General features: G+C 42.5%; 1 protein-coding gene across 1 annotated transcript in view; it reads left to right on the top strand.

Annotated features, from left to right (window-relative positions):
- The window catches only part of COL5A2 (collagen type V alpha 2 chain), a 53,190-nt gene that overhangs the window by 12,825 nt on the left and 12,454 nt on the right, over positions 1-27,911 (top strand). The window contains exons 8-32 of the mRNA XM_081345581.1: positions 1,931-2,029; positions 2,401-2,454; positions 8,272-8,370; positions 8,454-8,507; positions 8,995-9,048; positions 9,815-9,868; positions 10,055-10,108; positions 10,919-10,963; positions 12,096-12,194; positions 13,938-14,045; positions 14,172-14,225; positions 14,708-14,761; positions 14,869-14,922; positions 15,573-15,626; positions 15,913-16,020; positions 16,123-16,176; positions 16,774-16,827; positions 18,547-18,708; positions 19,894-20,001; positions 20,545-20,652; positions 21,578-21,631; positions 22,543-22,650; positions 23,771-23,824; positions 24,521-24,628; positions 25,796-25,849. Of these exons, the coding sequence (XP_081201707.1) occupies positions 1,931-2,029; positions 2,401-2,454; positions 8,272-8,370; positions 8,454-8,507; positions 8,995-9,048; positions 9,815-9,868; positions 10,055-10,108; positions 10,919-10,963; positions 12,096-12,194; positions 13,938-14,045; positions 14,172-14,225; positions 14,708-14,761; positions 14,869-14,922; positions 15,573-15,626; positions 15,913-16,020; positions 16,123-16,176; positions 16,774-16,827; positions 18,547-18,708; positions 19,894-20,001; positions 20,545-20,652; positions 21,578-21,631; positions 22,543-22,650; positions 23,771-23,824; positions 24,521-24,628; positions 25,796-25,849 (1,908 nt within the window). The remainder of the gene's footprint in view (positions 1-1,930; positions 2,030-2,400; positions 2,455-8,271; positions 8,371-8,453; positions 8,508-8,994; positions 9,049-9,814; positions 9,869-10,054; positions 10,109-10,918; positions 10,964-12,095; positions 12,195-13,937; positions 14,046-14,171; positions 14,226-14,707; positions 14,762-14,868; positions 14,923-15,572; positions 15,627-15,912; positions 16,021-16,122; positions 16,177-16,773; positions 16,828-18,546; positions 18,709-19,893; positions 20,002-20,544; positions 20,653-21,577; positions 21,632-22,542; positions 22,651-23,770; positions 23,825-24,520; positions 24,629-25,795; positions 25,850-27,911) is intronic.

The raw sequence follows: 27,911 nt of genomic DNA, 5'->3' as shown, positions 1-27,911 counted from the left end.
TAAAATACTAAATACAAACATTAAAAAAAGATTAAATGGTTGCCCAAGTTAAAACAATTGGAATAGAATTCTAAAACACCAAGTTAAAATTAAGACACCAAAAATAAAAAAAACCCACCAATCCCCATCAGGCTAGGCCGGCTTGTACAAATAGAAACGTCTTGAGATCGCGACGAAAGGAGCGAAGATCGGGCGCCATCCGGAGCTCTACCGGTAGCTGATTCCACAGCTCCGGAGCGCCCACAGAGAAGGATCTCCCCCTGGGGGCCACCAATCGGCATTCTCTGATCGGTGGCACCCTGAGGAGGCCCTCTCTGTGGGAACGCACAGGGCGCAGGGAGCTTGATGCCGGCAGCAGATGTTCCCTAAGGTAGTCCGGCCCCATGCCATGGAGGGCTTTAAACACCGTTACCAGTACCTTGAATCTCACCCGGAAGACAACTGGCAACCAATGCAGCTCACGGAGCAGAGGTGTAACGTGGGAGTATCGGGAGACTCCCAACACAACTCTCGCGGCTGCATTCTGTACCAGTTGGAGCTTCCGGGTGGTCCTCAAGGGCAGCCCCATGTAGAGAGCGTTGCAGTAGTCCAGACGAGAGGACACGAGCGCATGAGTGACTGTGCATAAATCATCCCGGCTAAGATAGGGCCGCAACTGGCGCACCAGGCGAACCTGGGCGAAGGCCCCCCTAGTCACAGCTCCTATATGGTCTTCCAAAGTGAGCCGTGAATCTAGGAGGACTCCCAAGTTGCGAGCCCTATCTACGGGGGGTAATAGTTCACCCCCCATAGCCAGAGGTGGAATGTCCGAATAAACCCGGGATGAAGGTATGCAAAGCCACTCAGTCTTGTCGGGGTTGAGCTGAAGTCTGTTCCTCCCCATCCAGACCCGAACCGCCTCCAGGCAACGGGACATCACGTTGAGGGCATCACTGGGGTGGTTTGGGGTCGAAAGGAAAAGTTGGGTATCATCAGCGTACTGATGATACCCAACTCCAAAGCCACGAATGATCTCACCCAGCGGTTTCATGTAGATGTTGAACAGGAGAGGCGAGAGGACCGACCCCTGAGGAACTCCACAAATGAGAGACCTCGCGGTCGACCTCTGCCCTCCTGCCAACACCGACTGCGAACGTCCCTGGAGATAGGAGGAGAACCACTGTAAGACTGTGCCTCCCACTCCCAATCCCCTGAGACGCCGCAGCAAGATACCATGGTCGATGGTATCCTGCTGCCGAGAGGTCTAATAGGACTAGAACAGAGGAATATCCCCTGTCCCGAGCCCTCCAGAGATCATTCACCAGCGCGACCAATGTCGTCTCCGTGCTGTGCCCGGGCCTGAAACCCGATTGGTACGGGTCTAGATAATCCGCTTCATCCAGGACCAGAGGGAGCTGATGCGCCACCACACTCTCAACAACCTTCGCAAGAAAGCGAAGGTTGGAGACAGGACGAAAGTTGTTCAATACAGCTGGGTCCAAGGCAGGCTTCTTGAGGAGAGGCCTCACCACCGCCTCTTTCAAGACGGCGGGGAAGCTACCCTCACTCAGAGAAGCCGATATAACTGCCTGGAACCAGCTGCGTGTCCTCTCCCGGGCTGAATAGACCAGCCAGGAAGGGCAGGGGTCCAATAAACATGTGGTGGTGCTCAGCCTCCCCATGATCCTGTCCACTTCCTCCGGAGTCACAGAATCAAACTCCTCCCAGGTGATATCGACAAGACCGCCCGTGTCCTGATCGTCAGACTCTGCCCAGTCAGAGTCCAGACCGGTCCGAATCCGAGCGATTTTGTCCGACAGATGTTGGTTAAACTCCTCGGCACGACCCTGCAAGGGATCCTCCCTCACCTCCTGATTTAGGAGGGAGCGAGTCACCCTAAACATATACCTGAAATGCCACTGAATGGTCTTGCTTTTGATTTCCTTTTCAGGGAGCTCAAGGGGAACGTGGTCCTGCGGGGGCTTCAGGCCCTAAAGGAAGCCAAGGAGATCCTGGCCGCATGGGTGAACCTGGTCTACCAGGTGCTAGGGTAAAAAAAGAATAATCATCCTTCTCTCTCTCTCTCTCTCTCTCTCTCTCTCTCTCTCTCTATATATATATATATATATATATATATATATATATATATATATATATATATATATATATATATATATATATATATATATATATATATATATATATATATATATATATATATATATCCAGATTGAACATGTCTAAAAAATGGAGAGGGGGCTATTCACATCCACAAGTCAAAACTCTTGGTTAATTTAGGAGAGTGCACTGTACAAATACTACTGTTGTTTACTTGTTCTTATGAATATATGCAATTTTTGGGATGAAAATGGTAACCGAGTGACAGAAATAGCATGGTTTTGTAATATGTTATTGTTACAGGGTCTGACGGGGAATCCAGGGGTCTCAGGTCCAGAAGGGAAACTTGGTCCTTTGGTAAGTTAATTGAGACGTTTGTGGCAGAATTTAGTTGAGCTGTGTCTAGGCCTCTTTGAGTAAAAATATCGAGGAAATTGAGCGGGATATTGATTCTTGATATCCTTATTCTTGCTTTCCTTCTCTATCCCTCTCAAGGATAATTTAGAGAGCAATTCTCATGAGGGTAGGAATAAGAGGGGTGTATTATCTCAGAACCCAGCCTGGTGAGGGAGGACACAGGACTGGCTTTATAAAGGCATCAAGCTAGAAATTAGAAGCCTCCCCCGCTCCCAATTCTAGTCTTGCCTTGGGCAGGGAAGCCAATCTGTTAACTTTGGCAAGTGAAAACCACTTCCAAAAGATACCACCAATAAAACTGCAGGATTCAAGACTCACTGGAAAGTAAAAACAAAACTAAACCACACCCCGTACCTTCAGTTGAAGAATTGTATATATGGCATATTTTCAAAAGTTAAATCTTCTTTAATAGTTACTTCGGATATAAATTTACTAAAGTGAGATTAACTGTAGCATAATGAACACCAATTAACATTTAGCTTCAGTTGCATTAACGTTAAATGTTAATGTAACTAATTAACATTTAACTTTAGCTGGTAGCCATACCCAAGATGTAATATCATTAGCTACGGGAGCAAATGAAATATAAAGAGACCCAAATTCAAATATTTTGCATCTTTGAATGCCAGAGGCAAATCATGAGGGCATTATCAGGATAACAATGGGTGAGCAGTTCCAAATTTAAATTCCTCAATCCCTTTTATCTTTTCACTTTTCACTTTTTTTTGCCTTTTATGAATACATTCAAATACATGGCAAAGGGAAAATGTTACTCTGGGGCCTTGAACATCAGATTTCCAGAAGTTATTTCTTTGGGTTCCGCTTCCCCCTGTTTCATATACATGCATACCCCGCTTGAAAAGGGTTTCTGGGTCTCTTGTTCTGTTACCCCAACAGTGTGATTCATCATATTTCACGATGCCAACAGTTTGAGTAGTTTATTAACTCTCATGTTGATGTCATCTGTGTAAGTGAAACTTTAAATTCTCTATATAAATTAGAAGATGTATAGGTCAAGTGTGGGTTCATTACAGTCCAAGTATACTAGAAATAATTAATCAGTATTAGAACAATGATACCAATATTGGACTAGGAACAGTAATTTACTGAGAATACTTTTAATCCTTTTTTTAGTTCTGAGAAACACTTAAGAGTATTATTAGAATAAAAACATGTGCTGTTGAGTTACCTAAATTATATCGTATATACTGCTGAAACAATTCAAAAGGCATTTCTTAGCCTTATCCTTATTTTTCCTAAAGTGGAGGGAGCGAACCAGTGTAATTAGTATCGTATTCATATAACCTGTAATGGAAATTGATTTTACAGGTAGTCCTTGACTTACGGCCACAACTGACCCCAAAATTTATGTTGTTAAGTGAGACATTTGTTAATTGAGTTTTACCCCATTTTACAACCTTTCTTGCCACAGTTATTAAATGAATCACTGCAGTTGATAAGTTAGTAACCCGGTTGTTAAGTGAATCTGGTTTCCCTATTGACTTTGCTTGTCAGAAGGTCGGAAAAGGGGATCACAGGACCTTAGGACACTGCAACAGTGATTTAATTTAATTTAATTTATTAATATTTCTATACCGCCCTTCTCCCGAAGGACTCAGGGCGGTGTACAGGGCAAGAATAAAACACAGAAATTTACAAAAGATAAAAGGTAATTAAATACATGCCCAGTTAAAAAATACAGTTAATACATACTAAAAACCCCAATAAAAATAGTAAAAACCCCACCAATCCCCCCTCAGGCCAGGCCGGCTTGCTCGAACAAGTATGTTTTCAGATCGCGGCGAAAGGAGCGAAGATCGGGCGCCGTCCGGAGCTCAACCGGTAACTGGTTCCATAGCTCCGGGGCGCCCACAGAGAAGGCCCTCCCCCTGGGGGCCACCAGTCGACATTCTCTGACCGGTGGCACCCTGAGGAGGCCCTCTCTGTGGGAACGCACAGGGTGGAGGGAAGTAGACGCCGGCAGCAGGTGTTCCCTAAGGTACTCCGGACCCCTGCCATGTAGGGCTTTAAACACCATTACTAGCACCTTGAATCTCACCCGGAAGACAACCGGTAACCAATGCAGCTCACGGAGCAGAGGTGTGACATGGGAGTATCGGGAGACTCCCAACACAACTCTCGCGGCTGCATTCTGTACCAGTTGGAGCCTCCGGGTGGTCCTCAAGGGAAGCCCCATGTAGAGAGCGTTGCAGTAGTCTAGACGAGAGGTCACGAGCACGTGAGAGACCGTGCATAAATCATCCCGGCTTAGATAGGGCCGCAACTGACGCACCAGGCGAACCTGGGCGAAAGCCCCCCTAGTCACAGCCACCATGTGATCTTCCAAGGTGAGCCGTGAATCTAGGAGGACTCCCAAGTTGCGAGCCCTATCTACGGGGGGTAATAATTCACCCCCCATAGAGAGAGATGGAATGTCCGAATAGACCCGGGATGAAGGTATGCAAAGCCACTCGGTCTTGTCGGGGTTGAGTTGAAGTCTGTTCCTCCCCATCCAGACCCGAACCGCCTCCAGGCAACGGGACATCACGTTGAGGGCATCACTGGGGTGGTTTGGGGTCGAAAGGAAAAGCTGGTTATCATCAGCATACTGATGATACCCAACTCCAAAACCACGAATGATCTCACCCAGCGGTTTCATGTAGATGTTGAACAGGAGAGGCGAGAGGACCGACCCCTGAGGAACTCCACAAACGAGAGACCTCGCGGTCGACCTCTGCCCTCCTGTCAACACCGACTGCGAGCGTCCCTGGAGATAGGAGGAGAACCACTGTAAGACCGTGCCTCCCACTCCCAATCCCCTGAGACGCCGCAGCAGGATACCATGGTCGATGGTATCGAAAGCCGCTGAGAGGTCTAATAGGACTAGAACAGAGGAATGACCCCTGTCCCGAGCCCTCCAGAGATCATTCACCAGCGTGGCCAATGCTGTCTCCGTGCTGTGCCCGGGCCTGAAACCCGATTGGTACGGGTCTAGATAATCCGCTTCATCCAGGACCAAAGGGAGCTGATGCGCCACCACACTCTCAACAACCTTCGCAAGAAAGCGAAGGTTGGAGACCGGACGAAAGTTGTTCAATACAGCTGGGTCCAAGGCAGGCTTCTTGAGGAGAGGCCTCACCACCGCCTCTTTCAAGACGGCAGGGAAGCTACCCTCACTCAAAGAAGCTGATATAACTGCTTGGAACCAGCTGCGTGTCCTCTCCCGGGCTGCATAAACCAGCCAGGAAGGGCACGGGTCCAATAAACATGTGGTGGAGCTCAGCCTCCCCATAATCCTGTCCACTTCCTCCGGAGTCACAGAATCAAACTCCTCCCAGGTGATATCGACAAGACCGCCCGTGTCCTGATCGTCAGACTCTGCCCAGTCAGAGTCCAGACCGGTCCGAATCCGAGCGATTTTGTCCGACAGATAATGGTTAAACTCCTCAGCACGACCCTGCAAGGGTTCCTCCCTCACCTCTTGATTAAGGAGGGAGCGAGTCACCCTAAACAGGGCGGCCGGGCGATTATCTGCGGACGCGATAAGGGTAGCGAAATGATTAGACCTCGCCACCCTCATCGCAGCGAGATAAGACCTAATATAGGTTCTTAGTCGCAATCGGTCGGATTCGGATCGGCTGGACCTCCAACCGCTCTCTAGGCCCCGTCTCCGACGCTTCATCTCCCGGAGCTCCGCGGAGAACCATGGAGCTCGACGGGATCTGCATCGGGTCAGGGGCCGCAAGGGTACAACTCGGTCAAGAGCCTCAGTGGCTGCCCTTTCCCAGGCTTCCACTAAGGCATCTGCCGAGCTGTGAGTGGGGGAGGCAGGTGGGGACCCCAGCGCTGCCTGGAACCTCTCGGGATCCATTAAGCGTCTGGGGCGGTACCATCTAACTGGTTCCACACACCCACGGCGGGGGGTAGCAAAGCGGAAGACCAGCCGCAGGAGATGATGATCGGTCCATGACAGGGGCATAATAATTGGGGAGCCCCCACCAAGATCATCTAACCACCGACCAGATAGAAAAACTAGGTCAAGGGTGTGGCCTCCCTCATGAGTCGGTCCTGAAATTACTTGTGTCAGGTCCATGGCTGTCATGGAAGCCATGAACTCCCGAGCCAACTCAGATGATCCTCCCAGAGATGGTAGATTGAAGTCCCCCAAAACTATAAGTTTCGGGAACTCAACCACCAACCCAGAGAGGACATCGAGAAGCTCAGGCAGGGCTGCTGCTGCGTGACTAGGCGAAAGGTACACCAGCAGCAAGCCCAACTGCGCACCAGGGCCGCATCTCAAAAAGAGAGACTCACACCCGACTATCTGCGGAACGGTGGCCTCCCACGGACCTAAGGTCTCCCTCATAACAACGGCCACTCCCCCACCCCTACCCTGAGCCCGAGGCTGGTGTAGCACCCGGAAACCTGGTGGGCAAAGATCAGCCAGAGGAATACCGCCCTCTGGGCCCAACCAAGTCTCCGTGATGCAAGCCAGGTCCGCCTGCTCACACTCGACCAAATCACGGACGAGAGGAGCTTTATTGACGACAGACCTGGCATTCAAGTACACCAGCCGGAGCTCAGGAGGCTACACATCCTCACTCCCGGGACCTCGGGGCAGAACAAGAGGGTCGGAACGCCTCACCGCTTGCAAGTAGCGGAGAGGCCTTCCCTGAGATCGATACGGCCCTCTGTTCCTACACCTGCTGCCATTCCCTAACGTCGTGGGAATGGGCAATCCCACGACTTGCCCTGGAGCCCCGGGGGCAACCGACCCCCGCTCCTCCCCTCCGCGATCAATCCCGGCCCTGGCCTGAACAACGGTTGCTGGACTGCCCCCCATATCCGAACAACCAAAAGAAGTTCCCACCCCCCTCCCTAACCTCCTAAAAAATTTAACCAAAAAACTAACCAGGGGCCTCTTATTTGGCTTATATCGGAGGCCCCTACCCGTGCCCAACCATCTCTCAGGGTCCCAACAATCGGGCCCTTCATCAAGAGGAGGTGTAAAGAGTAAGGCGGGTCGCTCCCAGGATGGGGGGGGGCCCTGAGGGTGTATAAGACCGTGCTAGAATAAGTCAGACGCATGATCATTAAACAAGTCCGACTAAAAAGACAGCAAGGCAGACCAGATCGATACGGGAGGATCTCAAAATAAATAAGTCGGAGGCAAATGACCAGAGAGCCAGCCCAGCTCCACTGCCACTAGAGCTGGGAAACCCCGGAGCAGATCGAATCCCGCCCTCTCACGGCGGTCAAGGCCGGGGAGCAGCCTGGTACATAAAACCGGGGGAGCAATACCACCCAGAGCTCTCACCTCTGGGAGGCAGCAGATGTAAAATCTTAACCACTCTCCCACAGTGGTTAAATACGAACCAGTTCCCAAGCATCTGAATTTTGATCACGTGACCATGGGGATGCTGCAAAGGTCCTAATTGTGAAAAATGGTCATAAGTCACCTTTTTCAGGCCCATTGTAACTTTGAACAGTCACTAAATGAACTGTTGTAAATCGAGGATTACTTGTATTTGGGATTATTATCCCAGTATGTTTTACAGCCATGGACTAAGAAACATTTGAAGTATTAAGCGAGCTGACCATTTTGTGATACGTATTCCCACCTTTACAATTTTATTTCCTGAGAGATCCTTCATTGATGTGTTTACATTCTGCACTGAGGATTGTGCAACCAATTTTACACACAGACACAGATAACACCCACACCCACACAAGATTAAATGCTTGATGCTCCCTTAGGGTGCTCCAGGAGAAGATGGTCGACCAGGCCCTGCAGGCCCAATTGGAATTAGAGGCCAGCCAGGCAGCATGGGGCTTCCTGGACCAAAGGGGAGCAGTGTAAGTATTGTGCTTCAGAGTCTGACCATATTTACCAAGTTGTATAATATTATGAATAATATATTAATCCTATATTTAAATAGGGGGATCCTGGAAAACCCGGAGAAGCAGGAAATGCTGGTGTCTCAGGGCAGAGGGTAAGTATATATATATATATATTTGTTAGAAAGTTCTAAACCATAGCATTTATAGTGCATGAATTTATACCTGTATATGCCACCTTAAGGGACGCGGTGGCTCAGTGGGTTAGGACGCTGAGCTTGTCGATCAGAAGGTCGGCAGTTTGGCGGGTCGAATCCCGAGTGCCGCGTAACAGAGTGAGCGCCTGTTACTCGTCCCAGCTTCTGCCCACCTAGCAGTTCGAAAGCACGTAAAAATGCAAGTAGAAAAATAGGGACCACTCCGGTGGGAAGGTAACAGCGTTCCGTGCGCCTTTGGCGTCTAGTCATGCCGGCCACATGACCACGGAGACGTCCTCGGACAAACGCTGGCTCTTCGGCTATGAAACGGAGATGAGCACCGGCCCCTAGAGTCGGAAACGACTAGCACGCATGTGCGGGGGAACCTTTACCTTTACCTTTTTTTATGCCACCTTAAGCATCTTTATTTATTATACCATTTTAGGGGACACCTGGTAAAGATGGTGAAGTTGGCCCCGCTGGTCCTGTTGGGCCCCATGTAAGTTCTATCTAAACATTTTTGTGTGAAAAAAAATATTATTCAAAATTAATGCTTCTGAATGGCACTGAAATCCCAACAGAATATGAGTCCTGTGCATACTGTATATTCTTATAAATGCAGGATAATTTCTTTGGTAAATTCATTTTTTTAAAGGAATGGTAGCAGGAAGAGGGAAGGGTGAGATATTCTTCATGATGGGGTAGAAAACTATTGGAGGGTAACACACATTGCTGAAATACAAAGGCAGAAAATTTGCTGTTCAGTTCTTTTGTCAAAGGAATCTTCACTTCATCCATATGAATGGCCACTTATGATAGCCTACATATTTTAAAAATGTTAAAAAGGAACATTCCCTGCCCTCTTCTGAAATATTGAAAAAGATACATTCATTTTTCTGTTTTGAACAGAAACATAGGACATTGATGCTGACTATCCAGATGTTTTATTTTATTTGTTCTATTAACTGCTGACATGTAAAAAAAAATGATTTAGAGAAAAGGAAAACCATTCCCAATCACTTGTCATAACAACTGCAGGACAAAATGAATATCTAAAATCATACGGATTCAAAGGGGAAGCTATCTGAATAAATAAAGCAATAAGTCAAATTAACTTTTTAACTCTGTGTCAATATTAGCAGCTCATTTTATCAGCCAAACTGCAGTAAGTTTGGGGGAGCAATACAAAAGAACAAAATCTTTCTGTTATTGCATTAAGATATGGTACCGTGTGAAATCATTTTAAAAACATTTGTTTTATATAGGGACCAGCAGGAGAAAGAGGAGAGCAAGGACCTCCAGGTCCTACAGGCTTTCAGGTGAGTCTTTTTGAAATCAGTTTTCAATATAAGCCATCTAAGGGCTAATGACCACCATATTTTGGGATTACTTAAGGAATTATTCTTAGTGCTCGAATTAAAATACCACCGAAGCAGTATTTTCAAGATACAGTCCAAGAGATATATGCTGACTACGTGATTTGTTTTTGGTTTATTTCCTTGTAGGGTTTACCTGGTACCCCAGGCCCTCCAGGAGAAGGGGGAAAACCAGGTGACCAGGTAACTATTTTATAACGGTTTAGCTTGGTTGATTAATTTTGCCTATTTTTAACTAATTTAATCCTATAATTGTTTTTTTTAGCATTTTAAGATTGTATTATAGTGTAAACCACCCAAAGTCACTGTATTAGTAAGATGGGCAGCATAGAAATGAAATATATAAAATAAATAAATATTTCTACAGCTGTTTTTTTTCCCTCTCAGAAGTTTCGATGCTTTTGAGAGAATGTATATTGTCATGGGGGTGGGGGATGGGATGTCAAATGTGTACAATATGTATTAAACTTGTCCAGATTAATGGGGAAAAGTAGAAAATGTAATTAAAAATCTGAAATGTCAGGATCCTTCCTTCCTTCCTTCCTTCCTTCCTTCCTTCCTTCCTTCCTTCCTTCCTTCCTTCCTTCCTTCCTTCCTTCCTTCCTTCCTTCCTTCCTCCCTCCCTCCCTCCCTCCCTCCCTCCCTCCCTCCCTCATCAGAGTACTTTTGAGATATTACACCTAGTCACTTCTCTTGCTGATTTTGTGCTGTAATTTTGGAAGGTCTGTGATTTTACCTTTCTTTCACTACCCATTGCAATTCCTTATCCTAAATAAGGGATAACTGTTTGCAAGTTGCCAGTGTAGTTTGTCTTATACAGTATTTATGAAGAGGAACATGGTGAGAAGAACCTTCAGCTTATTATATTTGGCATCGTTGCTATATTTTTTCAGTCACCAATAAGGAGTCCCTAATACTCTCTCCCCCTCCCTCTCTTCTTCTTTCTGTATGTTGTTATCAATAATCTTTCTTTCTTTTTAATAATTTTCTTAGGGCGTTCCTGGTGATTCCGGAGCTCTAGGTCAGTTAGGTCCAAGGGTAAGTTTGATTTCTTAATAGTGACTTTTCAGAGCAAATTTTCAGAGTATTTTTAAAATTAATTTTAGAAGAAAAAAAGCATGCATATTATAATAGTGAGTTGCAGAAATCCCTAAAGGGCAGGTTATATATATTACAGTTTGAATTCATTATAATATACACATTCTCCACAGTGCTCTGATAGGAAGAAGGAAAAAAAAAGTCCCTGTGCAATGTTAGATTGCGCAGGCTTTGAGTCCATTTATCTGAATTATTTTGAATGTTTGATTTTTCATTCCAGTAGGACTCTATTCTCTCTCAGATTCTAGAACCCCTTGTGTTACCAGTTTGTTTCTGTTTATTATTCAGTATGCTTAGCTTATAGCAACAACCCTTAGACTTGTATACCCCTTCAGAGAGCTTTACAGCCCTCTCTAAGTGGTTTACAGAGCCAGCAAATTGCCCCCAACAATCTGGGTCTTCATATTACTGACCTAGGAAGGATGAAAGACTGAGTCAATCTTGAGCCAGTGAGAACCAAACTCCTGGCAGTGAGCAGTGAGTCAGCCTGCAATACTACATTCTAGTCACTGCGCCAGCACGCTTTAGTGCTTTACATATTACAGTACTGTGTACATCTCATTGCATACATTATTTTTAGGTGCTTGCCACTTAGGTACTAGTTTGATGCAGACCCACTTAGTTCCAGAGATGAAAGTTCATCAGAGGACACCCCAGCAGTATGTGCAACCATGTGATGTGTTGCAGTTTTAATGAGTAACAACACCTATAAAACCTATAGCAATTAAGAGAAACTATTAGGTTTATGTGATATGTGAGATCATTGTACAAAAATCTGCAAAGATAGCATCTCCAGGTAACCTGCCGCTCTCTAGTATTTTGATCCATAACTTGGCTAGCCATTTTGGCTGAGTTCAAGTTGAAATTCAAAATATATAAAGGCCATCAGATCACTATCCTTTAAAGAGGAAGGGCAGTTTTTAATATTCTGTAAAAAAAATATATTGCTGATGTCAGCAGGTTCATCTTTCAACTTTTTTTTTATAAAATTCATTTCCAATATATATGGAATGAGTTATCTCTTGTTTGACTACATTTACAAGGACTAAATTATTTTAAATGCTATTTCCAGGGAGAGCGTGGCCATCCAGGTGAAAGAGGAAACCCAGGATCACCTGGCCTTCAGGGGGAAAAGGGAATGGCTGGTGGTCAAGGTCCTGATGGTCCAAAGGTAAGCAGCATCCATATATACTATAAGTGGGTATGCATATCTGCATGCACCATTTGTCTCCATATACTGTAGATTGAGTGGATGATGCAGAAGAATGCTTAAAGTAGGGTTCATCTAATACAGTAGTAAAACAGAGGTATCGACATTCTTAAAATGAGCTTGACTCTTGACAACTGATTCCATGAAGGGTTGTTGTTTTTTGTTTTTGTTTTTGACAATGTTACAAAAGTTGTTTGTCATTGTCTTTCTCTGGAATGTTTTCTACCTTTTCAGGCTAGCCAACAAATCTGGAATTTCTGGGTGGCTGCCCATACAAGGAACAAATCAGTAGTTACAATAAATCAATTTTGTACAGGTTACGCCTCTTGTGGACCTCATTAACTTTATTTTAAGCTGGTTGACAAGTTCCTTTTAACATATATAGAGTAGAAAATAGTACTTAGCATATGTGTAGATCAAATGAATTCACTAATCAAGCTGGGATTATGCCAAGACTGGTTTCACTCCTTTTCTCTTTGTAGAAGATTTACAAAGCAAGAAAGATCCAACTACATTCAGGCCATGCAGTTATGCTATTTAGCAGTTAAGCTCTGCTAGTCCTGGAGGAATTGTTTTAGTTTAATCATAATATGAAGCTTGCATTGCAGAAAAGAGATAAATTCAGTTGCCACAAGGCAGAGAAGCACTGGCTTTTAATTTAAAATAAATTAAGGGGAATAAAGACAGAAATAAAGCAGAACTAGGGGGTTTTGCTTATTTACTAGTACGGAGAACATACATTAATCAGAATAGAGTTTCTCTAAGGAATATATCAATGAGATTATATAAGTGATGGTATTTTGAGGTATAACAATCCTTTTGCTATGGATTTATTTCACATAACATTTGCTCCTGATTTTATTTTGATAATAAAAGAGCTAAAATGAAGGGAAAGAGCTCACATTTATACATAACTTGACAAAAAAAATCAGGTTTGTGATTCTGAATTAGGTGAACTCACAACATTTTTGACACCTTTTAGGAGACAGATCTAATTGAGATCTCATAAAACCTATTCTGAAATAGCTCTGTTGAACAACCACATTCAGACAACAAAGCATTTGTTGATCCACAGTTTATATAATGCCATTGCATTGCCATTTCTGGCTGATGAGCTGCATTTTGATGGCTCACAAGTTGAAGAAATCTGAGCTATTTTTCAATTTAGGAGAAATGTGATTCCTTATGGTACATCCTAACATGACATTCATATGTTCTGGACATGGGGAAATGCACCCACCTAGAAAGTACAAGGAGGGTCCTTCCAATAGAGCAGACATGTCAAACACAAGGCCCGGGGGCCAGATCCGGCCTGCGAAGTGGTTTCATGCAGCCCGCAAAGCCAGCCTGGAAACAGTGAGGGACCGGCCCCCACTGCCTTGGCCCTGGCCCAGAGACCCTCCTCCTGCCAGAGACCCTCAGATCTGTCCCACTCCTGCCCAGGCCCTCATAGGCACCCTTGATGCGAACGATGTAGCCAAGCCCACCCAGTAGGCCATACGCACTTTAGCCACGCCTGCCCAGTAGGCCACACCCACCCTGGCCATACCCACCCGGCCCCCTGAGGGCAACCGCAATGCTGATGTGGCCCTCAATGAAATTGAGTTTGACACCCCTGCAATAGAGAGACAGAGAGGCCCACAAATTGGTTTCCTCCCTCAAAATTTTGTCCTGCCCTTTAACTTCCTTTTCATTTTGTTTCAGGGTAATCCAGGCCCCTCAGGAGCATCTGGGGATCAAGGTCCTCCTGGTCTTCAGGGAATGCCTGGAGAGAGAGGCCTGGCTGGAACACCTGGCCCCAAGGGTGATCGGGTAAGCTTTTTAGAAATATCTGTGACTTCTCTTTCCCGAAGGAGGAATTTTTTGTTTTCTACGCAACCTTACATCTTTATACAATTATTTGTTAAGGACTTGAGTTTGCCTTATGCTTTTTTTCAGGGCAGTGTAGGAGAGAAAGGAGGTGAAGGCACAGCCGGCAATGATGGGGCCAGAGTAAGTGGAAAGTCCTCTTTTTCTGCTCATAGTGCTGGGTCTTAATGAGAGTTTATAACTAATAGTGTATTGCAGCATGTTTTTGCTATCAAGTGTTAGTAAACCAGAACTAATTTGCGGGAGGAGCTCATATGCTATAAATCAGGAGTGTCAAACTGCCGGCCCGTGGGCTGAATGCATCACGTGGAAGCCGTGCCCACCCCATTGCCGGCAATGGCAAAACTGTCCTGATGCGTTGTGCGATGTCACATGACTTCGCGACTTTGACTTGTCTGCTATAAATGCTTGAAGGGACCAAATTCCATTCCAAATAAAGTTTTGTTCTGATTTATTAGCGTTCTTAGCTCTTACTCTAGTATATGCCTAACCTTATAAATGTCAGTGGACCAGCATGGCTTTCTTTTCTGAAGAAAGGGGGAAAAAAGAGCTTGTACAAACCATGAAAGATTGCTTGTCTTACTGGAATTATGATTGTCTCCTAGGGACTCCCAGGTCCATTAGGCCCAAATGGCCCTGCAGGTCCGGCTGGTGAAAAGGTAAAACAGTTAGTGAAACTATCAACTATGCAGGGGGCTTATTATGTTATAGTATAACTCTTCAGGACTATGTATGATAATATCTCATAGCCTTTTTTTAATTTAAGGGTGAACCTGGTCCTCGAGGTTTAGTTGGCCCTGCCGGCTCTCGTGGAAATCCTGTAAGTAAAGAATCTTATTATTATCTGTATTTTCATAAGTTGGCTATTGGTATTATTATGCATAATGGCAGTTTTTTTCCACTGCTTTTTCTATTTTCCACTCATTCTTTCTCTCTTCTTTTTCCATAAAACTGATAATTAGGGAAAAAAGGCTGCCTATGAATTTATAACAGAACAATCCATTTTGAATATAACTGTATTATATTTAAAAATTACTGGATAGTTTGTGTCAATTAAATTATATATTAAAGCATCATAATTCTACATGCCATATATTCTTGGGAAGAATCAGATTTCCTGTTCTAGCATTCGTAGAATCCAGTTCGATGGCAGTGGTCATTAAAACATTTAAATATATTAATGAGATCATCTATATACGTTTATGTGTGTGTGTTTACTGGTGCCGTTAGTTGCTTCTGCGAAACATTCTGGAGATGTACCTAGCATATAGTCACCTGAGTCCTTCGGGAAAGGGCGGTATATAAATCTAATAAAATTAAATTAAAATTAAATTAAATTTTTTACCAGAACAAATCATGAACTGCTGAAGTTACGTCATAAAAAAAATGCATCTTGTGTCCTCAAATGTATATTTTTAACATTCTTTTGCAACCCATTTTCTTTTTCTTTCTCTTTTTTTTTCCTGCTAGGGTTCCCGTGGTGAAAATGGCCCAACTGGCCCAGTGGGATTTGCTGGCCCTCAGGTGTGCAGCTTCTTTGAACTTTGGGGGTTTTTTGGTTTGTTTTTTTTTGAACCTGTGATTTCAGAGAAGGAGACCTTGAACTATGTTGCAACATTCTTAAGCACAAGGCGTATGCTGGGCCTTTTTTTAATAATAATAATAATAATAATAATAATAATAATAATAATAATAATAATAATAATAATAATAATAATAATAACCTTTTTATCACTTAAAAATCATATTCATAACATAGGCTCGGAATAGATGAAAGAACTGGATTGGTCATTTCTCTGAATATTTCTAGGGTCCTGATGGTCAGCCTGGTGTCAAAGGTGAACCTGGGGAGCCTGGGCAGAAAGGAGATGCTGGATCCCCAGGACCTCAAGGTCTTTCAGGATCTCATGGTCCACCAGTAAGTAAAAACCTCATTGAAATAAAACTCTGCTTCCTATCATTTTTTTTTGGGGGGGGGGGGCAGCAGAATATTAATCTTATTTTTCTTATTCCCATTCAGGGCCCCCCTGGGGTTCCTGGACTCAAAGGAGGCCGTGGGACAAAAGGACCCCCTGTAAGTTGATTGAGTAAAGTTCCTATTAGTAAAGTTCTATCTTTTATTTTGACTGGGAAGTTTTATGACTTCCTTAGCACTGTAGTATAGATGCGGTGGCTCAGTGGGTTTGGACGCTGAGCTTGTCGATCGGAAGGTCGGCAGTTTGGCAGGTCGAATCCCGAGTGCCGCGTAACAGAGTGAGCGCCTGTTCCTTGTCCCAGCTTCTGCCAACCTAGCAGTTCAAAAGCACGTAAAAATGCAAGTAGAAAAATAGGGACCACTACGGTGGGAAGGTAACAGCGTTCCGTGCGCCTTTGGCGTCTAGTCATGCTGGCCACATGACCACGGAGACGTCCTCGGACAAGCGCTGGCTCTTTGGCTTTGAAACGGAGATGAGCACCGGCCCCTAGAGTCGGAAACGACTAACACGCATGTGCGGGGGAACCTTTACCTTTACCTATATATATATAATCGAAAAATGCACACATGCACATCACATTGGATGTACTTTCAATACAGGCCAAACAGGATGTTTAATACGATATACCATAAAGAATGCTTGTCAACATAGTACATAATGTTTGCTAGGTCCCAAGTATGTTTGTTTATTTTTAGGGTGCTACAGGTTTTCCTGGATCTGCTGGAAGAGTTGGACCCCCAGGACCTACAGTACGTTAGACATTTAATTAGATATATAACAGTAAGGGTTTTATTTAAAAAAAATATTGCAAAACAATACAAACCTAAGGAAAGTTTTTAATATTTTTTAATATCATTTGTGTCCCATTTTGCGTTAAAATAGGCAGAGGCAGAAAATGTATTCTCCTACAATTCCCATTTATCAATGACAAAAAAGGGGGGAGGCTGGGAACTGAGATTCAGTATCATAAGTTTCCAGCCCTTGAGATAATATGTCAGTGTGTTATAGCACAGGGGTCCCCAACCTATGGGCCGTGCCCCACTACCGGGCTGTGACCTACTGGCTTTCGGGCCATGGGATAGGCTGGCCAGTGCACGCACATGTGTGTGCGCATTCACCCCCACTTGCTCTAGCACCTGTGGCCCCATTTGCACATGCATGCAGGGCTGGTGGCAGTTAGTGCCTGCGTGCGTGTGCAAACGGGGGCACTAGTACCATGCGGGTGCGGGTGGCCCTGTTTCTGCGCATGCGTACAGGTGCAAATTTCCCAGCTGCTCCCTTTCCCTCCAGGCCACCAGCATGAAAAGGTTGGTGAACTCTGTTATAGCAGATTATAAATTATATGGAGAAGGTTTCTCCATTATTGCTCTGCTGGTGCTCTTAACCTGTGGTCTCTCGACCCCTGGGAAGCCGCAATGTCATCACAGGGGGTCCATGAAGGCTTGAAGAAATGTTATGATTTAAATCTCGAGTTAAGTCTTGGTTCGTGGCCACAAAAGATATTTAAAGGGCGTCTGCGGCGAAGAAAAATTTGTGAACCACTGGACCAAGTCATTGTCCCTCGCTCAGGGCAGGATTATCATAAGACTAAAGGGGTGGAAACATGAGCATCCAGAGATGGTGGGTAAATACCTGCAAGTTGATGAACATGGTGTCACAACTGGAATGGAGTTTCAGTTGTAACACTGTGACCCAACAACTTGCAGATTTTTAGCTCTCTTTGTATATGCTCTTAAGGGGAAAGATGATATTAATATCAATAAAAATGTTACACACTCTAGTTAATGGCTAAAGATAATATTGCACAATACATTTCTTGCAAGATAGATATTGCAAGTGTGCTATTTCATTTGGAAGGAAATTCTACTTTGAGTGCATGAAACACTATATTTAGAGGTTGGATGAATTCTATCACCTGGCTCAAGACTGTACAAAAAGATTATTGGAACTGTAAAACTTTAAGGATTCTCTTGCATTTGAAGAAAAAAAATAAGTGTCCTATGTGTATTCTTCTATTGAATATTAAGTAACTGAGTCTTTAAGGTGGTCTTTGACCCGCTTGAGAATATTTCGACAAAGAGATAAGAAACAGTAATATTGAAATCCAAATTAAAAAGTAAGATTAAAATTATTTATGTGAATGTTGAGGCCATGGACAGAGCTGCATTTAATAATTAAGGAGTATTCAACAATAATCTAATGTCTCTCTATTACATTTTCAATGTATGTAATACAGGCAACATGATTACTTCCTGGAAAAGCAAGCTGAGGAAAACTTAGAAATGTATAATACATTGATCTGAGGCTCGAATCAGGTCTGGAAGTGATCAGCATAAGAATGGAAGACTACTGATCAAATAGGAAGCATCCTAGCTATGCTCTGGAGCAGGAGTATGCTGTAAATGCAACAAAGAAAAGAAATTACATCACTGAACTCTCTGTTTCTAACAGAAGCTTCTTTTTTTCAGGGAGCTCCTGGTCCAGTCGGGCCTCTTGGAGAACCAGGCAAAGAAGGTCCTCCAGGTGTTCGTGGAGACCCTGGTGGTCATGGGCGAATAGGAGATAGAGGCCCAGCAGGGCCATCTGGCAGCCCGGGAGACAAAGGAGATTCGGGAGATGATGGACAACATGTAAGTAGAGGGAGGGACTGGGAAGTAGGGAAAAGCTTATGTTTGCAAACGAAATAAAGAAACTGTCCTAATTCTAATCCATCCTAATCCACATGTCCTCCAGGCTTTTTTTTTAATGAGGACTTTGTGTTAAAGCTAAAGAAAATAATTTTCTTTATTGTAACCCACAAGTGCTGGATGGGTTACTATATCTGACCAGACAAACTCTGGATAGGCCCTGGAGAGCAACAGAGCATTAGAACATTCTAAGATGGTGGCACCTGGAATGGCTGTGGCTGGATTGGCTCTTGAAGGGCTGTTTCCAAAGGAGACAGAGGAGGAGAGGTCTCGGGGCTTATGGAGTGAAGGAACTGGATGAGGCTGTCGGCAGGCCCAGAAGAAGAGAGAGAGGCTTTTGGAGGAGTTGGTGGCGGCGGCAGCGTGCTCCAGGGGCAAAAGAAGCAAGGCCTCTTTAAGGGAAAGGTGGAAGAGTCAGGATCAGAAAAAGGAAAGAAGGCAAGGTTGTCGTGCAGGAATACAAGTTAATTTGAGGGCTAATCCCCATGGAGCCCCATTTCCATCTGTCCTGTTTGCCATCGTTTGCTCCCTAGAGACTAAAATGGACGATCTGAAACTTGAGCTGGCCACGAACAAGGAGTGTATATTGGAGGTGGTGACCCTTTGAGAGCTATATTCAATGAAATTTCATTTTGATGTATGCCTATTGGTGTACATTCAAAGTGACAATAAAGTTGTTGTTGCTGCTGTTGTTGTTATTGTTGCTGCTGCTGCTGCTGTTGTTGTTGCTATTATTATTATTATTATTATTATTATTATTATTATTATTATTATTATTATTATTATTATTGCTTGTATTTCTTTGCTGCTGTCTAGATGGTTGTCTGGATTTTTGCAGGCGAGATATGGTAGCCCTGATGTTTGAGTAAGAGTAGAGGGAAGCCTTGATTTCAACTCAAAATGCTAAGGGTCATTGAGCCATTGTCTTCATTTCCCCCCCCCCTCCTAAATCACTTCTTTTAGAGCATGGGAACAAAAAACATACATTACAGCTGAAGCTTTCAGCGACATCAGATTTTCTTATCTTTGCTATTTCTTGATTAGCTCAAACACTAAACTGTGACACCCTGGTTGAATATAAATGTTAGAGGTTGCTAAGTAAGCCAATTTGTTACTTGTGTATTCCAGGGTCCTGATGGCCCCCCAGGTCCATCTGGAACTACTGGGCAGAGAGGCATTGTGGGAATGCCAGGCCAGCGTGGAGAGAGGGGCATGCCTGGCCTGCCAGGCTCTGCAGTGAGTATTGCCACACAACTGGCATTTTTGACTAAGCACCTCTGTTCAACTCTAGTGAAAAGAAGGACTAGGGGTGACATAATAGCAGTATTCCAGTATTTGAGGGTCTGTTACAAAGAAGACGGGGTCAACCTATTTTCCAAAGCACCAGAAGACAAGACAACAAACAATGGATGGAAAGCAACCAAGAAAAGAAGCAACCTAGAACCAAGGAGGAACTTCCTAACAGTGAGGACAATTAACCAGTGGAACATTTTGCCTTCAGAAGTTGTGGGTGCTTCATCACTGGATGCTTTTAAGAAGAGACTGAACAGCCACTTGTCTGGAATGGTGTAGGGTCTCCTTCTTGAGTGGGGGGGGGGAGGGTTAGGGTTAGAAGACTCCCAAGGTCCCTTCCAACTCTTTTATTCTGTTATTCTGTTTTACATCTGTAAGAATGTAGCTATGACTGACTCCCATTTAAACTGATATCTGATTGTTTTGCTATACATAACAATCTTCCACGGTTTTTAATCATTGATGTGGTCTCTCTTTTCATGCCAGGGAACTCCTGGAAAACAAGGTCCAACTGGACCCACAGGGGACAAGGGTCCTTCTGGGCCTATTGGCCCTCCAGGTGCTCATGGACCTGTGGGTGAAGCAGGGCCAGAAGTAAGTGGTTTTTTTCCCCAAGGGCAGTTTTGACATAAGAATACATTACTAGCATTATGGATTAATGTAACTGCTGTGAATAAATACATACATTTCCAGAACTGATATTCTTTCAACAAAAATATATTTTTATCACATTGATCGTTGAGGGAATCAATTCCAGGTGTGGACAAGTTTTTCTACTGAAAGTCTTTCTGTAGAAGTAATGGGGGAGGGTAATCTGTTAGAGCAGGGGTCTTCAAACTTGGCCCTTTTATGACTTGTGGACTTCAACTTCCAGAATTCCTCAGCCAGCGTGCCTGGCTGAGGAATTCTGGGAGTTGAGGTCCACAAGTCATAAAAGGGCCAAGTTTGAAGACCCCTGTGTTAGAGGCCTCAATGTTAGTAGAACTAAAAGAAATAGTAGGGAAAAGCTAAAAGTGGCTTTTTCTTTGACATGTTGCTTCTCCCCATCTTTCTGGCATTCAGTTTTGGCTGAAAGAAAAAAATCATAGAGATGCTATTGAAGCTTTTAACTGATCTTCTGCATTTGAGCTTCTAAATTCAGTCGAAGGGTATTGGTTGTTCATTCATTACCTAGGGCTATAAAGTTTAGGAGCTTGAACAAGAGGCCAGTATAACTGTTTTAAAAATGACAAGTATTATAAGCCATTCTCTATTGGTATTGTAATCCAGTTGGTTTTAGTAATTTCAAAAATGTAATTAAAATATTGCTGCATTTTCATGAAATAGCATTATGAATATTATTCTTAGTAAGATATTATCAACACACCTTAATTTCGACAGCTGGAGTTTCCTTTTACATGTCTGTGATTATATTGTAATTTCCAAGACTTGTGCAAAGGCAACCCCATGTATAAAATATTATTTTAGGACAAATCTGGTGTCACACTTCATCCACTTCTCCACTTCTCATTCAACTTAGGGTCCTGCTGGTAATGATGGCACGCCTGGGCGAGATGGAGCTGTTGGTGAAAGGGTGAGTGAGTTTGAAAGTTCAATGAATAAAACTGTTGTTTTCTTGTAGATCTGGAGTTTTATGTCACACTTTATACTTCAGCCTTTGAGAAAAATCACAGTCAAAATTCTTAATAAGGATGGATGTTTTAAAGCAGATCCAGTTTTACAACAGAAGTATAAATGTGTCTATAGTCTATTTGTTTTGGGTCTTCATGAGTATAATTTTAGTAAAGATAGGAGCAAAAAGATTATAATTCACCATGTGGCATATAATATGTTGGAAGCTAAGATCAATTAGCATAGTGAAGCCTGCAATAAAATGTTGTTTTTGCTATTGTTGTTACTACTTTTATGTAGTAAAAGTTCTATGCCTCTCCACTCCAAGTGCCTCAGAGTGGTGTAGACAGAAAAACTTGAAACCTAAAATAACAAGACAGTACCAATCAACATGCATTGTAATAGCAGCGATTGATAGGTTTAGAAACCAAAATCTAATATCCCTAAATTCTTTTTCCCGAAATCAATTTTTTCTTCATAAACACTCATTAGAGAGGACTGGCTCCTATATGAGAGGGCAAATTATTCTATGAGGAGTGTAAAAACCTTGCAATGTTTGCACCTCTTCAGAAATGCAGCTGGCAGCAATTCTCTTTTCCAGGTTCCTTCATCCCTTTCTTCTGATCTTCCAGATACTTTTTCTCCAACACACACTAAACATGCTCAATCCTTATTGGACTATTTTGCAGATATGGTTTTTACCTCATGGCTTTCTGCTCATCTATCCCAGCTGCATATAGATAGTTGTAGTAAATAGTAGCAGTTTAGTAATAATAGTACAATGGTACAAGATGCATCATTTTGTCTATATAAAGATGTGCACTTGGAAATTATCTATATCTGATTGCAGAACTGGAATGGTATTTATTGTAGGGTGATCGTGGTGAGCCTGGACCTGCAGGACTTCCTGGTTCTCAGGGTATTCCTGGCACTCCAGGGCCAGTTGGATCTCCAGGGGATTCGGGACAAAGAGGTGAACCAGTAAGTATAGTTGTTCCCTTATTATTTTCATTTCATATAGTCTTGATCATACAATCAAATTCCCATTATCGTTTACCCTTCTTAAGACATATATGATGAAAGATGAATTCTGGCCATGAAATGACGTGGCTGATGAATATCTATTAACATTTCTGAGTTAAGTAACATTTTATTGGCTAGTAGATTTGCTGCTGTAATTTCCTAGATCAGGGGTCCCCAACCCCAGTTCTGTGGATCAGTACTGGGCCGCAGCATGCCAGAAACTGGTCCACACAAACAAGGAAAGCCCCATCCACAGGATGCAGGCAGTACACAAAACCACACTCCCTCCAGTCCGTAGGAAAACCTCTCTCCACGTAACTGGTCCCTGGTGCCCAAAAGGTTGGGGACCTCTGTCCTAGATGGCCCGGATATGTCATTTGCCAAGCTCTACTGTGAGTCCTTTACGAAGATCCTATAGAAGAGAGCTGTGTAGTTAAAATGATAAATGAATGAATGCTCTAAGGCACAGGTTCTTAATCTGGGTTCCATGGATCCCTTCTGCGGATAAATTTCAGGAATCTCTAAACTTGGATAAGAAAAAATTTACAACTCCATCAATCTTGGAATCTCACAGGGATCCTGTATGATGGTTGTATTGTGTTTAGATTGAAGTTCTCCTGCAATCTTACTTTTAAAATTTTTTAAAAAGTGTTTTTTTAACATATATGGCATTGTCGTAATTGTTGGTTATATGCCACCCAGAGTCACATTTTGTGAGATGAGCAGCCATATAAATATGTTTAACAAATAATAAACATTATTTTCATTAACTTCTAGCTGAAATTTAGTTTTTCATTCTGTTATAAGCAACAAAGGAACATATGGCTTTGAGTCTCCAAAAATGTTTGTTCAGTAAATCTGATTATATAAAATTTTTACAATGATTCATACTTTGATCATGACATTTGAGCACAATTAGTTTCCTTTGCAAATTATATCTATGAAGTTTATTTTATGCGTTTTTCTGCTAAGGTTTCGATAGATCCTCAAAGGTTCCGTAACACAAAGACTGTAAGAAACTCTGTTCTAAGCATATAAATGCAATCATACATGAAACCATCTTTTCATTTCATTGCAGGGTTCACGAGGCCCAGTAGGTCCTCCTGGCCGTGCTGGAAAACGAGGTTTGCCCGTATGTTCTCTATGGTTTTTTTTTTAAATGGAAATCTTAATTGTTTGAAAAATAGCTGTGTTTTTGGTTAAAAATAAATGCAAGTTTTGTATATCTGTATTTTAGAGCTCAGTCTAACTGAAGCTTATGAAAAATAAATGAATAACTAAATAAATAAATAAATAAATAAAAAATAAATCTACTCATAGTAGATTCACCTGCACTGTATCTAGTTCCAGGTAGAAGAGAGTCTCAAATATTCTTCATTGCAAATTTTAAATTTTCCAAATGTATTTATATAGATCATAAATGGTTGCAGGAGTTTAAAGCCAACAGGAAAAATCCACAACTATAGGTGGAGATTGTCTAAACATACATCTTCTCACTACCTATCAACCCGCATTTTGAACAGCTTTGCATATTCAATATATACAACACACACACACACACACACACACACACACACACACACACGTGACTGATATGGAATATAGTAAAAAAAATAAATTATGCTGCAACTGTGTAGAGAGTGTATAGGGGTTGTGGATATTTATTTAGGGAGCTGAAAGTATGCAGTCTTATTTCATTGATATCAATGAGAATTGGAACATATTGCTAATGGCTGATTTGAAAAGCATAGAAATGGGCTTAATTTTAGCTGGATTGCAACTTTATGTTTTATTTTTATTTTATTTTGTTTTATTTTTCTAATTTAAGGGTCCCCAAGGTCCTCGTGGCGACAAAGGCGACAATGGTGATCGAGGTGACAGGGGACAAAAAGGTCATAGAGGTTTCACTGGCCTGCAAGGTCTCCCTGGACCTCCAGTAAGACATTATATGTTTCTTTTACTCTTATTCCAGTTGTCCATGGGCAACTACTGTTTTTGCGCATAGATCATATTGCACTTTCAGCTACCTCTGCTTCCTTATTCATTGTCATGGAACACTCCTTTTCTGGGCAATGCACTCATTCAACTTTTAGAATCTCACATCACAAAGGCTCCAATGGCTGCCTTGTAAAAAAAAAAAGGCCGTAGCAATAGCAATAGCATTTAGACTTATATACCCCTTCACAGTACTTTACAGCCCTCTCTAAGCAGTTTACAGAGTCAGCATATTGTCCCCAGTAATCTGGGTTCTCATTTTACCGACCTCGGAAGGATTGAAGGCTGTATCAACCTTGAGACGGTGAGACTCGAACTGCCAAAATGCTGGAAATTGGCAGTCAGCAGAATTAGCCTGCAATACTGCATTTTAACCACTGTGCCACCACGGCTCATAAAAAAATATTAACCTTGACTATTTGCCTGTCTCCACCCTCAAAATGGTGTATCTAGTTGGAGGTGAAAAGGAAAAAAAATATCAGTTCCTTTTAATTAGCTATTTATTTTAAACCCTTTAAAAGATTTTCTGGAGGTTTTTGCCATAGGAAAAATGCTGAGTGACTGTTTATCAGCCAGAACAAATATATGCAAGCTGTAATACATTATATCACACAATAGAAATGATTGCTTGATTTCTCTTTTGCTTTCATTGTGATCCAGTCTCTCCTGAAATCTGGAGTGTCTTCAAAATCATTTTGCTGTTAACAAGAGATTTATTGCAAAATAATGCTGATAGGGAGAATGAAAACTTATAGGAAAGAGCTTTATTATGTTCCCTTCCCTCTCCCTCTAATTTAGGGCTCTGATTTTCCAAGGTGGTTAGTAATCCTGGGAACCAAAACTCAAAACTACATTTTCTTGCAGTGGTTGGAGGCCAAGCTTTGCTGTCTTGGCTCTAATGTAATCTTAATCATAGGAACTTAGAACTTCATGCAACTTTTTTGCTATCTTCAAGTCATTATGTTATGAATTAGAAATTCTGAGATGTAAAGAATAATAGGTCATCACTGGATACTCAAGGTTGACGTATTCAAAACCACCATATCTTCTTCTTTAAAGATAAGATGTAACTTGAGAAAATGTAGACCATCCACACTGTGTTTTGCAGGGACCTACTGGTGAACAAGGCAATGCTGGGATTCCAGGCCCATTTGGCCCAAGAGTGAGTAAACCAGATGTGAAGTATAATATGGAATCAATTAAATCCCCTCCCCCCCCAGTTTAAGTTTGCTGTTGTACAGATGGTGTTTGTTGATTTCAGAGTAAAATTAATTTGGATAGGGATTGCAGAATTTTTTTTTTATTAAATAAGGTTGTGCTTGAGGTCATTTACCCTCCTTAGTTCCTTTGTGTATGGATTTCTAAATATAATCTAGTATTTGGCAAAGATGCTAACTTGACAAAGATTTAGCTTTCAGTCCAAAAAAGGTTCCATCCCTCAAGATTTTTAAGCTTCAAGAACAATCTCTAATTTGCTGGTATCAACTAATGGCAACTTTGGTGCACATTAATGCATACTTTTCTAATGGCCTTTAATTATCTTTTCCTACACCCAGACCTCAATGTTCTTCATTTTTATTCATATTATATCCTTTCCCAACTCCTTATGTCTTTCCAGTTTTGCACAAAACTCAGGCAAATTTTAAAGGGCCAACTTACAATGTAAACAACTAAAAGGTTAATATTGCTCTGGTTTTAATTTTATCAATGCTTTTATTGCTTACATTGGCTGGCTGGGATGTTTGAAAATTTGAGCATTGTGGATTTTATCAGTGTCATTATAATTTTTAAGAAGCTGTAACCTATGATTGACTATAACTTCTTAGAAGAATAAAAAGTGATTGAATCAAAATCTAAAATACTGGGTAACCATTTTCTCTTTGTGCCAAAAGGCATCAAATTAGATATCAGGTAAGACTTCTTCAACCTACAGCTCCATTTTATGAGTCAGCAACCAGAATAGGCTTTCTAAAGAATATGTAATGGGGGGGGAGAAAGATCAGTTTCTGAGTTTCTTGGGTTCAAGGTTTGAGATACAAATTTAAATTGGATTAAGATGCTGATGGATACTCAATGAAGACTGTGAACTTTTGATATCAGCAATTTTCCCTGAAAAGAGAGAGACAAAAAGTGCAAAAATGAATGTGTGCACACGGGTGAATCTCTCTCTCTCTCTCTCTGTGTGTGTGTGTGTGTGTGTGTGTGTGTGTGTGTTGCGTGCATATGTGAAGAAAACCTCAGTATGTTTCCATTGGAGCTTACCAAAATAAATGATAAAACTGAGGGAATTAAAAGAAAAAACAGCAACCCCCTCCCAGATTTCTCCTAGACTGTCATTGGAAATTCCACAAAACAGATTCTGCCACATTAAAGTTACATAAAACTGGACAGGGGTTCGGTGGCATCTAGGTTTCCAAGTTTCAAATCTCCCCCCCCCATAAAGCTAAGCACAGTGATTTAATATAGTTAGTGGAAGCAGCTGTTAAAAAGGGCAGTTTGAGCATAGTCCAACTCACCCACCTGCATCTTTTACCCTAGGACAGGGGTGTCAAACTGCCGGCCCACAGGCCAGCCGCGCCCACCCCAGCTCTGGCAAGGGGAAAAAAGTCACGATATGTCGCAACACATCATGTGATGCAGCGAGTTTGACACCTCTGCCCTAGGGGAAAGGCAACTTTATTATAATGTTTGAATAGCCCAGCAACTAGGAAGCTTCTCCCTGCAATGAATGGCCTCTTGGGAGCAATTTTCTGTCACGATTTTTTTCTAGGAGCTCTGCGGAGTGCCCACAAGAAACACCTGATAATTATAACAGGAAGTCTTTGGGAAAGTAATGGTCACAGACTATAGTGCAATTCTTTTAAAATAACTTAAACAAAGGGAGTAGGGCTCTAGGCCTGCTTATTTGGTATTTATCCAGTTTTATCATTTTAAAAAAAAACTGAGACAATATGGCTGAAATGCTCTCATAGGTCCTCAGCCTATTGATGGGATTGAAAAAGAGAAGAATACTTTCGCTATCTAAGCATTTCAGCTGGTCAATTAGAACTGCCTCCTTCTGGGAGACAATATCTAAAAGAAACAAAGTTAGCAGACTCAGATGCCACAAAGGGTGCTTCTGCATTCAACTAATAAAAGACCTGTAAGAAAGCCTATTCTTATTCTTTTCATTCTTAATCAGTAACATTTGTTACCTCATTCATCTTTGTGGTTCCCCACCGAAT

The sequence above is a fragment of the Vipera berus genome (genome assembly GCF_964194415.1).
Source record: "Vipera berus genome assembly, chromosome: 1".
In the NCBI taxonomy this organism is placed as follows: Eukaryota; Metazoa; Chordata; class Lepidosauria; order Squamata; family Viperidae; genus Vipera; species Vipera berus.
Note: the sequence above shows the minus strand (reverse complement) of the source record. Positions and strands in the feature narration are given on the sequence as shown.